The 16,423-nt window shown below is 48.6% G+C and overlaps 2 protein-coding genes across 4 annotated transcripts; one reads left to right on the top strand and one right to left on the bottom strand.

The window, feature by feature from the left end:
* Window positions 1-89: 89 nt before the first annotated feature.
* On the top strand, window positions 90-5,188 carry THYN1 (thymocyte nuclear protein 1). 3 transcript variants are annotated; one of them, XM_084301591.1, is made up of 8 exons: window positions 90-228; window positions 759-845; window positions 1,804-2,033; window positions 2,505-2,573; window positions 3,273-3,365; window positions 4,040-4,135; window positions 4,709-4,859; window positions 4,974-5,188. In XM_084301591.1, exons 2-8 carry the CDS (start codon window positions 803-805, stop codon window positions 5,018-5,020), a joined length of 729 nt encoding a protein of 242 aa, XP_084157717.1. In that variant the 5' UTR covers window positions 90-228; window positions 759-802; the 3' UTR covers window positions 5,021-5,188. The 3 variants fall into 3 exon arrangements, with proteins under 3 accessions (XP_084157717.1, XP_084157718.1, XP_084157719.1); XM_084301592.1 differs by having other exon boundaries at window positions 108-228; window positions 762-845; XM_084301593.1 differs by lacking the exon at window positions 90-228 and adding an exon at window positions 631-665.
* Window positions 5,189-5,655: 467 nt separating this feature from the next.
* Window positions 5,656-16,353, bottom strand: VPS26B (VPS26 retromer complex component B). The gene is made up of 6 exons (XM_084301394.1): window positions 15,495-16,353; window positions 11,966-12,122; window positions 11,207-11,371; window positions 10,272-10,447; window positions 9,462-9,604; window positions 5,656-8,877 (listed from the first exon to the last, which is right to left on the bottom strand). The coding sequence occupies exons 1-6, from the start codon at window positions 15,715-15,717 to the stop codon at window positions 8,731-8,733; spliced, it is 1,011 nt and encodes a 336-aa protein (XP_084157520.1). The 5' UTR covers window positions 15,718-16,353; the 3' UTR covers window positions 5,656-8,730.
* Between the last annotated feature and the right edge of the window lie 70 nt (window positions 16,354-16,423).

Genomic DNA, 16,423 nt, shown 5'->3' with positions numbered 1-16,423 from the left:
TCCGGCCAACAGAGCCTCCCGGCTCGCACATTGGCTGCGGGAAGGAGGCGAGCCTCCGAGGCGATGCCTTTCTTATTTATTTTTTTATTTTTTTTTGCATAACGGTCACTGACTTCCGACTGCCGTCGGGCGGGGGACGGCGTGTTTCCTCCCCCCCAGAGCTGAAGCTGGGGAGAGGCGAGAGCATCCTCTGCCCCGCTGCGAGGCGAAGGGGCTGCCGCCGAGCTGGTGAGGGGGAGCCCGGAGCCGGGAGGGCTGGGAGAAGCTTGGCACGGCAGGAGGAAAAGTTGCTGCCGCCCGCTGCAGGCCAGCTCAGAGCCAAGGAACTTCTGACAGGAGGCGGCAGGGGCGAGAGCTGTGGCTGCCTTTCTCCACGGGCCTCCTGCACGCAGGCTGCCTTGGGGAGAGGCTGGATGGAGCCTGGGGGAGCTTTTCTTGGAGCACAGCTCCTTTTACAGGGCTGGAGGCGGCCCTGCTGAGGCCAGGCGCCTTCGGGACTTTCCTCCAGCAGCTGCCCTCCTGCTAACGTCCATCAGGGCGCTGCTATGGCCGGCCTGCCTGCCTCCAACACACCAAGGGTGTGGTCCTCAACCAGTGCCAGGATTTGCAGTGATACAGGAAATGGCTGAGCTCAAGAAAGGAGATGTATTTGCTCTCCACTCACTGTACAGCTTTTGCATTCTCTGCCTCTGCTCCCTCTGCTTTTTTTCAGCTTGACTGAATAAGCATTAATTCCGTCTTCTTCTTCTCTCGTTCAGCAGGTGCTTCTTGGTGAAGAGGAGATAATTCAAAGAGACCAGAGATGCCTTGGCCGAGCAGAAAGAGAGACAAAGGAGCAGTAGCAGGTCTGTGCTGATGTCCTAACTAATTTAGTTTCTCTTCTGAGGATCTAGGCTACAGTGAAAGTAGACACAGTCATTTTAACCGTCTGTCTCTCAAAGCCACATGTCTTTGATACGGCATTTCCTCTGTAAAAACGGACTGAGCATCCATGTGTGACTGAGACAAGTCTGCTAGACATAAAATAGGGACAACGATGTATTCTCAGCACAAGACAGTAAAGAAACGTGACTCATCCGTTTATTAAGAACTTTCAGATCCCATGTATTAGAGGTGGTCAAAGTATATACCCAGTGTAGTGGCAGGAAGATGATGTGGTACCATTTGCAAAACAAAATCAAACCAAATAAATAAACAAAAAAACAAAACCCCACCTTGCACTTGAGGCATCACTATCTGATGTTTAATGCATAAGATGAGAAAATTAGAGTGTTGACTTATCTGTGCCTCACATGCTGAATAGACTCCAGCAAATAACCACTTTCTTACCCTTTAATCACTTACATTTTTGCTGTTTGGGTTCTGGACACACAGGCTTATGGGCCCCACTCTGAGCTGGTAGCATAGCAAAGGTTTTATATAAAGCTTCTGTAGTACATGAAATAGCTTGCTTTGCTGTTGAATTTTCTTGTTATTCCTCAGACTCACCTAATTCAACTTTGTTGTCTGCAGTTGATTCCTCAGCAATTAATAAAAATTCAAATTACACTTTGTACTTAGGCTATGTTTGTGCATACCACAAAAAAAAATCCTTGTTTCAAATGCAAACTAGAAATACTCAAAAACCCTGTGAGTAATGCAACTGTCTTACATGTAAACACCTGGGGTACACCAAACTTTGGTTGCAGTCAAATACCAGTATGTAAATGCAGCTTGGGTGACTAAAATTATATCAGCACCAGTCCTTATCAGAAACAAAATGCGTCTTACCAGAATGGTCTTTTTTCTCTTGTTTCTTTTAAGATAAAAAGGAGCCTGATGCTAAAATAGCCAAGACTGAGGAGGAGACTGAGGATAAGGAGGAGGAAGAAAAGCCCACAAAACCTTCAGCTGGAGGTTCCAAGTCAGGATGGAAGAACTGGAAAAAGGCGAAAGAATCTGACTCTGGTGGGGAAGAAAGCAAGATAACGTATTGTCACTGGCTTCTGAAATCAGAGCCGGAGAGCAGGCTTGAGAAGGGAGTGGATGTGAAAGTAAGCACTGACATCTTTTCTGGTATTCTGATTTAGCAAAGTCAATGAAGTATAGAAGCAGTTTCACTCCTAACCACAGCATTAGTGCCTTAGGATGAAACAATTCAGACTGTTCACAATGTCAGCACCATTGGGTCTTTACTTTTCAAAAAACTTCTCTTTCTGGAAATAGGAGGACATAAGTCTGTGCTCTTCAAGGGTGACAGTCTTGGGGTTTGATACTTGTAATAGAGAAGAAATCAGGTTGCAGAATGCTTGGGTTTGGTAGCGGGGACAGCATCTATGTCAGGCTTTGCCTTTCCACTAGTGCAGTGCTCCTCCTTTAACACCTGTGGGAACCAAAAAGCTTTTGTGATGCCTGAAGTATAATTGAACTACTAGGAACAAATGTTTAGGCAAAATGTAGACAATAAGGCAACCAAGGTCAGACTGCCTCCTGAACTTAACCTGTATTTTCTCTCTGTTTTGCAGTTCAGTATTGAAGACTTAAAAGCTCAGCCCAATCAGACAACCTTTTGGGATGGAGTAAGAAACTACCAGGTAAGGAGCAGATGTCAAAGATGGAGTCCGTGAAATATCACTGGAAAAAAAGTCATCTCTCCTCACAGATAACTTGTTCCCTTTTTGCTAGAAATGCTGATTTTTTTTTATTTTTTTTATGTAGTCTGCCTGCTTTGACAGCTGTATTCTGTCAGGAGTCAAAACTGCTTAATTCCCTCTGTGTCAAAAGTAGATTCAGGCTGGGTAATATTCTCTCAAAGAAACCAGTTTTTCTTTCGCTTAGTCTCTAGCAAGTTCAACAGATGATCAGCTTTTATTTCCCCTGACACCTTTGAGCAAGTCAGTACTCAGCCAAACACTGTGCCTTGTCAGCGTACAGCTGTCTGTTCCAGGACTCCTGTGAAGGAAATCCACACGCTCTTCCCCTGCCTAATACGATCTGCTCTGCTGCCCGTTTGCTGACAGCTACCTTAAGTTTCTGGCTATTCCCGAATGAGGGTGGCTGAGCTGTTACATTTCCTCATACTTTCTAATCAACAGAATCTTACTCTTTAGCCTTGTTTGTACTTCATTTCACCGCAGTTTAAAACATCTGTACAACCCATGCAGGAAAGCTTATCCGAGTAGCACTGGAGCACATACCTCTGTCCTGGTGTTAGGTCTTGTTTCTCGCTGTTTATAATGAAAACCGGAGGGCTTCAGACACATCACTCAACATATCTGATTTAAATCTGACAGGCAAGGAATTTCCTGAGAGCCATGAAACTTGGGCAACAGGCCTTCTTCTATCACAGTAACTGCAAAGAGCCTGGTATTGTTGCCATTGTCAAGGTGAGCGCCTCATTCTCCTTCTTTGTTTCAGCATTGGGGAAAGGTAATCAGTGGGTTATCAAACAGCTCATTAATCCTGTTTCTTTTCCACATCCAGAGGGGTGAAAGAGAAAAATAATCAAAGCAGCAGATGAGCCTAGGGTATTTGGGCTCCATGTGCTTTTCACAGCACAGCTGACTCAGCAAAGCACCTTTCCCAGAGAAATGGAACCAAACCACTGTTATCCTGCTGTCATTTCAGAGCAGTTCCACACAAGTAAAGTGTTGCTCCACACTCAGGGCATCTGATTAATATTTGACTCACTAAATTCTCCTGAGCTGAGCCTGCAAGGCAGTAGTATAAAACTTGTGTACAGAACCTTAAGAGGAGGACTTGCACAAATACTGTTCCCACATACCCAGTTTTCCCCTGTTCCATGTGCTCCTTCCACTTTGCTCTGAAAAGAAGTGTTGTTTCGACATCCATACTGTTCGGCACTGCTTCCAGCCAAGGAATGTAAGGAAAGGAAATATATCCCACTGTTAGAATGGAAATCAGGGAAAGCAATGTTGATTCCAGTATTATTTCTACTCCGTCTAGTCACAGCTTCCTCAAGGGTATTTCATACCCTTTGCTGACAACGGTATTTAACTGGCCAGAACTTGTTTCACATTCTTCTCCTGTTCTGCTTCAGATTGTAAAGGAAGCATACCCGGATCACACACAGTTTGATCAGAAGGATCCTCACTATGATTCCTCCAGCAGAAAAGAGAACCCCAAATGGTCCATGGTAATGTAGCAAACTAAATGCATTTGTTTCAAGCTCTGCGTGCAATCCCAGTGCCATTAGGAGTCTCTTATTATCCTACTGCATATCTTCTGAAGCTTCTGTTGAGGCCTCCCTCCCTCCCTTTTTCTCCCTCAAGAGAAAATCCAATACCGATTGCTTTCTCTACCTTTTCCCCTATCTCTTCCAAAAGGTTGACAAAGCATTTCTCCCTAAATTTTCAAATCCTACTTGCACGGAGGTCAGTTCTGCAACCATTGCAGAAATCTGGGTTAGGAAAGAAACATCTCTAAGCACCACTCTCAGTCTATAGCAAAGAAAGCTATGGTTTTCAGGCACACTTTAATTATAGGGCAGTGACTGCTGTAACCTGCATCTTCATTTTGTATTGGCTGTGACCACATGCATGGATGTTTCTAGTGCACGGTGCTAAGATTCATGTAAACAACTGGCCTGCCAGAAATACCTGAGTTATTTGCTTCCGTTTAAAATCCTTACTCCCCCAAAGTTTTAATGTGACACCTGGATGCTCTATCCATCTCCAATCATGCTCCTTTGCTGCCCATCACCTCTCAGGTGGATGTCCAGTTTGTGCGGATGACAAAACGTTTCATCCCGCTTTCTGAAATCAAGAGTCACCACCTGGCACATAAAGCAGATGGAGGGCCCCTGAAGAACATGATGCTCTTCACAAGACAACGTCTTTCCATCCAACCACTGACAAAAGGTAAGAGCATTCTCCTTTTCTGGACTCGGTGCCATTCCTTCCGAGAGGCAGCCCACACTAGAGAACTACGAAGTTCCACGTATGACCTTTTTTTTCCTTACCTTTTCAACACAGAGGAATTTGATTTTGTCTTGAGCCTGGAAGAGGAAAAGCCACATTAAGAAAGTGCCAGCAGCACAGCTTCTACCCAGCCCGCTGATGCCTCCTAAACCAGCGTTTTTTCAAGTTTACTTGCTCAATCACAGCAACAAGTCTGCACATGATTCGAAGCTTTATGACCCTTATTCTGACACTGTTATTTTTGCTTATTTTTAAATAAAGCCTTTTAGAATCAATCACAGCTACTCATTTTTTATCAGTGGAGAAAGTCTACAATTTCTCTCTTGAAACAAACAGGTACATCTTCCTTGAGAATGTTTACTACAGGACCTAGTGCAGTTCCATGTACTGCAGAGGGGCATTTTTCTGCAGAAAGATGTCACTAAGCTTCTGGCCAGAAGAAATTCTAGATGTGTATACACATCCAACCTGATTGCTGCTAAGATCACAGTCAACTTCCCGCAGGTACAAAACTTCCCATGCTACTTTAGCACTGACATCAGGGAAAGAGTAGAAAATAAAGCTAGCTTGTTAATTTTTAGGCCACACAGTTCTTCCACCAGCACAGCTTCTACTAGTGATAGGTTTAAAGAAAGAGCATAAAGAAAAAATTCTTAATATCTTAAAAAAAATAAAACCCCAGGCCCAAGCCAGGCAATATAAAACATACCAGACGCACTCATGCACAGCATTTGACAGCCAAGGCTGGCTCTTTTTAATTGGAGAGACAAAAAACCCAAGTTTTAAAATTACAGCCATTGAAAAGACGACGAATTAAGAAACGTGTAAACACAGCAGAGGCTTAATTACAAGTTGCACTGCTTGGTTTAGTACTTGCACACTCCCCCCTGCCTGACTCTGCGTAGGAGAGAGGGAATGACCCAAGTAATGAGCAGAACCATCCAGCTCGGGGGGGACACAGCAGCTCAGGTAGTGTCTGCCCCTTCCCATGCTAATGAAATGCTTTTCTAATAGTACCTTGTCCTGGAGTGACCTCATGCTTCAACTTCTCGCTCAAGATGCTCAGCACGCCTGTTCCACCCCAAACAGAGGGCCTAGTGGGTAACAGGTTCAACGGTCCATTTAGTTAAGTAAAAGTGGGGATTTTTTCTAAATTCTGATTCTGCAGGTAGGGATGTGGGAGAGGGGCACAAAGTAGGAAAAAAAAAACAACAAAAAGAAACCCACGATCAACCATGTAGGCTCATGCACCTTTTCCAAGTAATCTGTCCCAAAGCAATGAGCAGATATTTAACAGAAATCTCCTTACAGCGCGCTTCTTGTCAGACAATTATCTTATATCCTGTACTGATGCTGTTTGGCCAGTAAACAAACCACTCCTGGAATGCAGAGACATCATCCATGGGGTTTCTTTCATACCACATGGCCCACAATCAAAAGGAATACGCAAGGAAAGAAAATCCTAGGTGGGATGTGAGTTGAGGGAAAGCAGAGGGTGGTTAGGGTGCTGCTGTGCTCAGCTTAGCCATGGAAAGGTGCTCTGCTATCCCCAGGGGCTCCCAGTGGGAGCTTCATTTGTCTCTAGAAGATTGTGTATTGCCACAGCACAGGTGATTTCCCCCTGCATAGAGGGGGAGTAGAATAAGTGAGTGTCAAGGTAATATCCTGATTCCTTTTCCAAGTGAGACCTGCAGCGGGTTACCACCCCTTGCCCCGGTAAAATAACGCAGTTGTCTAAAGTAAGCTTTTGCTTCAGTCTTAGGAAGACACGGCTCCAGCCCACAGCACAGACTTCTCAGGTAAAGTGCAAGCCAAGTCTTCATGATTACAGAGCAGAAACATGGTGTGACACGAGCACTCAGCAGAGATGAGATCATTAGTGTCCTCTACAACAGAGCAAGACTGCCCAGCTCTACTAAAAACCACAACCTTACACGTGGTGAGTAAAAGATAACTTACTTTGGCAAGCAGAAACACACATTTATCACTGAAATACAGTAGCTGTCTTATTACATAAAAAGCTCCCCTTCCCACCCAGACCCCATTCCCTCCACCAGCACCACTCCACTGAACAAAGCAGAAGATGCTTGCGTTTCCCAGCTGCAAGAAAACTGTTCTACCCGCAGCTGTAGGACAGAGGCAGAGGAGGTTCATTCCAGAGTCAAAAGGAAGCCGGACAAAACCATGGTGAGCCACAAACTCGCAGGGAAATTCTGCCAATTCCCACTTGATGGAGCTCATATCCCAGCATTTAGTGCAGCCCTGTATCTCCATCTGGTAGGAGGTCTGACCACCTGCTTCGTTGAAGGGCTTCTAACCAGGATGGATATTCTCCGAACTCAGTCAACCACATCTACAACGCCACACCTAATTTTTAAGGGAGGAGTGAGTCCCTTCTGGGAATGTTCTCATGATTCGACTTAGCTGAAGACTAAAAGCAGCTTATTTTAGAATTAAAAATAAACAAAAAACAAAAACAACTGCATTCAGGTTCTCAGTTCCTGGCATACCCTCAGACCTCACTGGTGACTTCAGCTCAGGCCTCTAGAACATTTCTCTGGAAGTGGAAAACTCCTTTCCAGAAGGAAAATGTCCTTCCAGTTGCTGCCTGGCTTCATCTATCAGCATGCACCAGCCACGAGCTTCTTAAGCGACTGCAACCACTTTCTGACATTACTAATCCTCATCCTGCAGGCATGAGGGAGCAAATAAAAAAAAACAAACAAACACATTTCTATACTGTTCTCTGTCCTACTACAAAGCCTGCTCCACCACAGGGACACAAGACACGAGCAGGGCAGTGTGTGCAACGCAAACCCACTCCCGCAGAGCCCCCATTCACTTCTCACATTCCTACGCTGCTCTCCAGACCTCTCGAGGCTGGGCTGCCCCTGCTCTGCAGCAGCAACTGGGACCTGGAAGACTGCAGCAACCAGAGACTGAATCTTGTGGATACTCAAGCAGGGACAACACCTGGAAGGCGCTGCTCTCAGCCAGGAGCCTTCCTGCCCCCACTTTTGGCCACCCAGCAGCACTCCTTGCTCCCTCCTGACCGTCACCCAGCCTGTGCCACATCCTACTGCCTTCACACGCCTCGCTCCCTCCTACTGACCACCACAGCTCCCCTTGACACAGCCTGGCAGTCAGGAGCTCCTGCAGCAAGGACACAAAAGCTCTCATGCTGCCCGTGCTCCACCAGCAAGGCGACTGTGTAGCAGCCCAGGGCTGACTCGGCTCCGTTCTGTAATTGCTTGTGACAAAGAATCCACCAGCAGCACGAAGAGGAAGGGGAGGCAGCAAGGCGATAACGTGAAGCAGCTTCAAGCAGCTCAGCCTCTGACTCCCTCCTCTACCTCCCAGCTAAACACCGTGTCATTTTCCCTCGTGAAGATTTCAGAAAGGTGAGAAAAACATCCATCCCACACAGCCCCAAAGCGCCCTCCATACCGCTGAGAAGAAGCAGCAGATTTGGCCTTCACTTGCTCTCTCCCTCCCCGCTGCTGCACTGAAAGGGTCTCGGGGCCAAGAGGAGATCAGGCAGCTCCGCAGCCTCCAGACACATTTCTCAAAGCAGCCGACCCCAGAGGAATGTAGATGACTGGGAAGCACCGAGGTACCTTCAACTCCACACCACCAGTGCTCCAGCTTGCCTTGCCCTCCCATCCCCTTCGCACCCTACTAGTCCTCTGAAGAAAGGAATTAAGTCAAAAACGGATTTTTTTTTTTTTTTCATGAAGTCTCTGAAGTGTTTCTTCTTCCTCCACGCCGCTGTCCCCACCGGCTCCACAGCAGCCTTCCTCTGCGTGGCCTCTCACTGCCGGCCGTTGTTCTCTGCAGGCTGGCTGGGGGTCTTGGCCTCCGTGTGGGAGGATGTCCCCTCAAAGCGCTGGGAGGCGATGGCCGCTTGGTGGGACATGCTCTTCCTCACTATGTCTCCTTTCCGCCACAGCACCACCTCCTGTAGCAACACAGCCAGCAGGGCTCGTCAGGGCTTGTGAGATCTGCTCCCGGCCCCACCCGGCCCCAAACGCTGAACCAAGCCGCCGAGCACAGCACAGCTGCTGAGCCCCCAGCGAGAACTTGCCCACGCTGGCTTGTTTCACCCTCAGCTGCACACCAGGCTACTCGCCGGGGTAAGGAGAGGCCTTGCAACGCAGCCTTCCTGACAATTTGGGTAGAGCACTCCTCCCCGGGATCTGAGCACAAGGCAAACCCACTTGATGCCTGCGGCAGCTGTTCTCTTGCTGTTTGCAACCACGTCGTGATCAATAAGGTGAACCACAGAAGCTCCAACACAGAGCAACAGAGTGGAAAAGTTCCACTCATCCCCAGCACCACTCACATCTGATCTGCTCAGACCATCTCTTCTAGACCCTCTTTGCACATTCTACAAGGTCTAGTAAGGATATTCCATTAAAAATACTCAGTTAAAGGATATTCATTAAAGAATCTGATTTTCCCCCATGGGAATCCAGCAGGCCCTTATATCACAGTACCCCAAGTGGCAGCCTGTAGGCCCAAGACCTGGCAGCTGTTTCTCACCTGCTGTTTAAAGTAGCGCCTCTCTTCCTCATCGATCAGCACCAGGTTGAGGTAATAACGCACGGAGAACTTCTTATTGATGTCCCTCATCGTTGGAGTCAGCTCGTAGCCAGCCAGAAAGAGCCTGATGGGTATGGACTCCCCTGCAAAGAGCACAGGCAGAATGTGAACCTGGAGATACAAACCACGAGAGCACCAGCAAAACAGTTTCACTAAGGCACATCAAACTTTGGGACAGTTTACACAAGTGGACTAAGACGAACTAAAAGACCTCGAGTCCCTTCAAAAAGCTATCAGCATGTACGGTCCATAGCCAGATCCTGCCCTTGCTGATAGCTATCCCATCTCCTCTTTAAGAGCATGAGACTCATTTGTGACCTGCATTGCAGGAAAAAAAAAAAAAAAAAAAAAACACAAATAAAGTGACATTTTCACTGGCAGGTAGCTCTGCTAGGCAGTAGAACTAGAAAATAAGTGGCACAGGAGGTTGGCACAGAGCTACAACACTCTCTTTCTGCTCCGAGTTAAAGAAATGCCAACCAATGGCCCAAGCCAACAGTGAATTTACATCCATTCCTGGTTCTGCCACTCCTTCATCAAAAGGAGGAAGTAAAATCCCTGCAACTTACCACGCCACCAGAGAAGGGGGTCATATTTAATCACCTACATAAGCTGCCATGAGTTCAGCAGTGCAATAGGATGCATGTTACCAGCTACCATGCAGATTCAACCGAAAAGACTGTAAGATTCAAATTCCCACCCTGCTGGATTTCAGGAGAGGAATTTCGACGGGTTCATCTGCCATCTCACCTCTCACAGGTGCCCCATCCATGATCTCATATTTAGCTATTGTGTCATTCTCATGATACACGTTGGGTCCAGTCCCTGTTGTTTCTCTCTTGATGATATCTATCTCCATGTGTTTGATCTTGATCCGCACTAGCAGGAAGTAGATCTTACCGACAATCACATCTTTTAAATGATACCTGGCACGTGAAGGAAGGAAGCAGTCAAACATTGCACAGAAGAACAGGATACAGACCAAAGAGCAGGAGCTCACTTGTCATGCACTTTGCTCTTATGCTCAGCCCCAGCTGTAAATCTCTGACGATGTATCTACCACCTGCACTAGGCTGCTGTAAGCAGTACCTCAGCTTTCATCCTCCCAGCTTTCGGAAATCGGCAAGAACATTCAGCATGATCAGATAACTAAAAACAGAATTTCAGACTGCGATAGCAAAGCCCCTCAAACCAATCTTTTAGGTCAATTAAAACTAACCCAAATGTTAGACTGCAGGGAGATTTGCCAGCATCAGCTGGGAAGGATGCATTAAAACTAGTTTAAAAGTGTCAGTTCCTGCTTCTGTGCCTGAATTATGGTCCCACTGCAGCTGTACTGTCTGGTAAAAAGCAGTGTTATACTTTGAAGGCACTTGAAAATACTGATCTCATTAAAGATACAGAAAAGGAGAAGTTACTGCAATGGCCTCATGCTATGCACTACACCACAGCCATTGTGCCCCACTCCTTGGGGCAGACAGCACATCTACGGGCAAGGAGAGGAACCCACAGATCCTCCACCAGGACCAGTTACTGCGCTTCAGTGATCTGTCTGCCAGCCCCGCTGGAAGGCAAGAAGAAAATCATCTGAGGACCACAAGCAAGAGACGTGCTTCAGGCCACCGAAGGAAGCTGTCCTCTGGAGATGATTCCCCACAGCCACTGGTTGCTCTTCAGCCACTTACTTGGACTTGTTGTACTCGAACTCGATGTGCAGGCAGTCCTCAATGCCCACCTCCATCTTAATTGAGGAGTTGAGCTCCGGGTAGGTGCTCAGAGTGTGCACGACGATGTCCATCTCCTTCACCACATCGTTCAGCCTGCGGCTGACGGTCGCTCGGAGGAAATACCTGCAAGGGAAGTCTCCCTCTGTTAGCGTTGCACAGGGAGCAATGGGAATCTTCAAATGGAAAAACAGATTCTTCTGAGACTTGTCTGAACTTTCATATATTTGTAAGCCTGCATTACCTAAGCATCATTTTGGGGATGTCAAGTCAACTGGAGCGCCGAGATGTGAAATACAGCTCGCAACATATGAACAAGATAGAAGCTAGGCATCTGTTTGCATATAGAGCACAATTAAAGTCAACAAGACTGATTGCAAGACGGGGAAAATGTCCCTGTTGGGGACTAAAGCAAACAATTTCTTTTGTGTTTTTTTGAATTACCAAGTAAATTGAAAAGCATTTGGTAGATTCAGAAGGGGATGATTTCTTGCTTAAATGGGGCAAAGCAAGTTCCTTGGAGCCTGATGCAAGCTTATAACAGTACAGCCCTCAAACACAGCCTTCTACAATTCAGCCCACCAAATTTCATTTGAGTTGCATTATATACTTGCAGGTACATTTGGGAACAGAAGCTGCACTCCAGTATCCTCACAATAAGCATCGGTAGCTGCACACTGCACAGAACCAGGAACTGGGGTCAGCAAAGAGGAGACTCACCGTAACTTCACGTTCTGCCCCGTGTAGGACTCGTAAGGTTTTTCCACATGTGTGAATTCGAAGTCGAATGTCTGTGACTGAGTGAATTCACCGGGACGGGCCAGGTCCTTCACCAGAGACACAAACTCGTGGTGGTTTCCTCGGTCATAGTAGAGTTCTAGGAAGAGGCAAGCCCACGTTAAGCAGTGCTGCTCAATCCCACGCACAAAAACACAGTGAGGAAATGCAGGAGATTTCTCAGCTACAAGCAACTCTCCTGTCCAAATCAGGAATTCTTTTACCACCATTCAGACAACCTGTCAGGGGTTCTGGACTTGGACATACTGCACTTGCTCACTGCTCTTCTTCTAAGCCAGATGTGGGCCAGAACTTGAGTGTGTGCCATCACAGTGGCTGGGACAGCAAGCCTATGGCATGTGGCAGGTCCAAGGCCAGTGAAGAACCAGGAAAAGCAAGCTGCTGGTTAAGGCTAATTAGTTCTTTGCTCACTCCACCAGTCAGCAGTCACACGTATTAATGGATGCCTGAACTGACTGCAGTTCTTCATAAGCTGATGTCAAAGCCTGGCACAAGAAAGGGGTTATTTTGTGACAGCCCAGGTTCCTGCTGTATTTTCTTGATCTATTCCTAACCCTTCCCCAGCTCCATAAATGATGACAGATCCCTTAAAGAGGAGGGAAGAGGTCTGCATGGCCTCACCTACTACAATAAATCAGGACATCAGCTTGCATTAGGGTGACGTGGGTCATCTATAATCAATATTAATTATGTCCAGGCTGTTTGAGGAGCCATGCAACCCCCTCTAGCCATTTTCTACACGGCTGTATATTCAAGACCAAAGGCACTAGCACTCTAATAAGAAAAAAAAAGAAAAAAAAAACAAACACCACTGCATCTTTAGAACAGCAAACAGTGACAGAGCAAAAATGCAGGGCTAGGAGGCTTCCAGCTGTCCTGCTAATTCTTTGACAACAAAGAATTTGAGCGGCCTTGATTCATATACTGAGGAAAACAAGTAGCAGTGGAGATCCTCACTGCCTCTGCACTGAGCAGTGCTGTGCCTGACACCCAAGCGTGTGTATCCACCTAGATAACGAACGGCCACGCAAACATCGGTGAGGGAGGAGCGTTCACCTGGGGAAGCACTGTTCAAACCAGCTCAAGTGACTAATGTGGTCACATTGCTTCAGTTCTCCCCACAACCTTCCCACGTCGGCAGGAACCGACTCCAGGCTCCACGTTTAAAGCAAGCGATTCCCTCTGCGCTTCCGCAGAGTTTTTCCCTCGCATGCCAAAGCAGCAGAAACTTAAAACTCTGCAATTTGCATTCAGAGCTCTGTGCTACACATACCCATCAATGAAACCTGCCCTTCCCAGCCCTGTGCGTGAGCTATGTGACTACAAGACACCCACACAGTCCTTCAGAAAGGTAAAGCCTTAGCCAATCTGATACGTTTAGATGAGAAAGCAAAAACCTAAGTCATCAGACAATTGTAGGAGCAAGTTCACTGTCAGCACTGAACCACGCAGGGAGGCTTTTGGTAGGTACTACAAGAGTTCAGGAGCGGCAGCAAGACTCATTTCTCTGCTCCTTGAGGTGCACGGTCAGATTTCTGCTTTTAAGTAATGCCTGGTTCTTGCACACCTTAGCTTTTTAATGGAAATACTGGCACGAGACCACCTCTCACTTACAGAGCAAGTGCCCCCGAGCCCTTCAGGCTGGGCAGGCAGGTGACATGAGGAAGCCAACGCTCCCTGCACCCCGTGTGTCCACTGGGAGGAGAGCGCTTGTTGGTGTGACAGGGAGAACACATGGCACATAATAAGAGGAATATATCAGCTTCCCACACAATGCGGAAGGCAACCATCAAATTTAAAGCAAGGGGAGGCAAATATCAGTGCGCTGACTCCTCTGCTGCCTCGGAAGGGCAGAGATTGGCACTTCTCAGCTCGGAGGAAAAAGATTGATGTTTCCCACGTTTCTGAAGCCATTAACTATTCAAACAGGTAGAAGCTGTAATGTCAGCTTCTCGGAGCTGTAAGGCTTCCAGATTTACAAAGCACCCTGCCAACACTTGGGTGGCATGCTCAGGACACGGAAACTGCAGGTGAAGGGAAATCCTAAGTGGTTTCTACGCTCCCAGGGCTGTGTATTCACACTCTGGACTCTGGCACCCAGAAGCAAAGAGCTGTTTTCGCTGTGACACATCGCCTGTTTATGTCTCGGCCTCTTGGCCTGTTAAATTGTCTTCTGTACATACAGACCTTGTGGCTGCGGGAAGTCGGAACATAAAGCAAGATGGTTTGAGAATGGAAAGCGTTGAGGAAGTGCCATCAGCAGCACAAACTTCCGTGCTGTGGCAAAGCAGCATGATGGGTAAAAACAAAGGACACAGCAGCTCCTCACGCACTGTAGGACAATGTGGAAGAATTAAAGCAGTTGTTCCAAATCCATAGGGCTCAGAAGTCTTCTGAAATGGGTAACTAGCAGCAGGCAAGGCAGCACAGAGAAAATACAGTGGAGCAGGAGGTTTGTGCTTACTTTCCACTGAGGATCGCAACCAAACAGGAAGCCACAACCAGCTCCTGATCAACAGGCTCCCTTGTGCTCCACTATTTACAGGCTCTCTGGGGCTATCCTCCCCTTTCTCTCCAAAAGGGGATCATTACGCACAAATAGGGCCCGGAAAAAATTGAAACAGAAGTATCAGAGCTAGGTGGGAAATATCTCTAGTTCCCTTTCCTATACTGCACCATTTACAACGAAAAGGTTGCGTGCGTACAGCTCGTGCAGTGATTTTCAGCCCTAACCCCAGGTCCAGAGGGCCCCAGACAGAAGTATCGCACACACACAGCTCACTGAATACACAAGCAGAGAACAGCCACATCACGAGCAACACCTTAAACTTATTTTGGCCTGCGGGTCTCGGACACATCCACAAAATGCTGACATCTCTCTGCTCCAAGGGTGGGTGTGGCAGCTACCTTTCCCCTAAGAAAGCAGGAAACACCTCAATCTGCGTTGGTTACATGCACAGATAACCACACGTTTCACCTGAATGTGCCAGGACGGGCGGACAGCCGTGCAAGGAAAATCAGAGCAGAAGATGGAACCAGCGGGGCAGAGCCCGTAGGCTTCAAGAGAGCTCACTGACATGAGTAAGGCGCGTTGTGGGCAACGCTGTGGTTGCTGATGTGAAATCTACGTGCAAAACCCACCCGATTTGCCCTCCTCGGGCCTACCAAGATCAACAGCCCCAGAATAAAGGCAAGCAGCCATCCTGGAGTGCTCTGATAAGGAGCTGCGAATGCAGGCACCCCGCTGAACGCCGCCTCACTGCTGTCGTTGCTAGGATCTCCAGGCTACGGCGTGAACCCGCAGGATGGAGCCCAAGTTTTCTGCTGCCTCCGAGGACGTGCGTTTCAGAGACAAGTCAGTGCCTGAGCAGGGGCCAGAAAATAGGACAAGACGAGCATGACCTGGAAAAACAAAACAAAAAAAAAAAACAAACAAACAAACCCCACTCACCGATCTGCCCGATGAACTCCACCTTGATGCCCTGGTGCTCCAGCCGCTTGTTGGGGTGCTTGAGGGTGAGGATGACCCTGCCGGCCACGGTCTCCCCGTCGTAGAAGAGGAAATATTTCTCCTTCTTGCCTTCCTCCGTCTTGTGCTCCACTCGCCGCCGGCTCTCGCCGTCGCTCAGCACCAGCTCCAGCTCGGCGCTCTGCCCGAACCCGAAGAAGCTCATGGTGCTGCTCCCAAGGGGGCGGCCGGCCCCGGGGCAGCGGCCGGGCACGAATCCGAATCCTCGCTCCGGGGGGCACCGGGAGGGGGGCAGCGATTGGGGTGGGAGGGGGGCACCGAGGGGACGGGGGCGGCCGCAATGCGGCAGGGGATGGGGAGAGGGGCCGGGAGGGGAGCGGGGCTGGGGTCCCAATGGGGATGGGGAGGGGATGGGATGGGGAGGGGGGAGGGGATCGGGATCGGGATGGGGCTGAGAGTGGGGGCCCGGATTAGGACCGAGACTGGGAGCAGGGCCGGGATCCGGATCCGGCTCGGGACCGGGATCGGGATCGGGACCGGATCAGGACCGGACTGGGATCAGGTCCGGAATCCGGATCAGGACCAGAATCCAGATCAGGATCAGGATCAGGACCGGGTCGTGACCGGGACCGGGATCAGGACCGGAATCCGGATCAGAACCGGATCAGGACCAGGGCCGATTCAGGACCGGGATCCAGATCCGGATCAGGACCGGGATCGGGATCAGGACCGGAATCCGGATCAGGACCGGGTCGTAACCGGGACCCAGATCAGGACCGGACCGGGATCAGGACCGGACCGGGACCAGAACCGGGATGACGACCTGGACCCAGATCCGGATCCGAACCGGGACCGGGACCAGCACCGGGACCGTGTCCGGAGCCCTCCCCTCTTTCCCCCTCCCCACCCTC

Source organism: Netta rufina (assembly GCF_964035555.1).
Source record: "Netta rufina genome assembly, chromosome: 25".
NCBI classification, from domain to species: domain Eukaryota; kingdom Metazoa; phylum Chordata; class Aves; order Anseriformes; family Anatidae; genus Netta; species Netta rufina.
The sequence above is the reverse complement of the archived record's forward strand: the minus strand, read 5'-3'. Positions and strand labels throughout refer to the sequence as shown.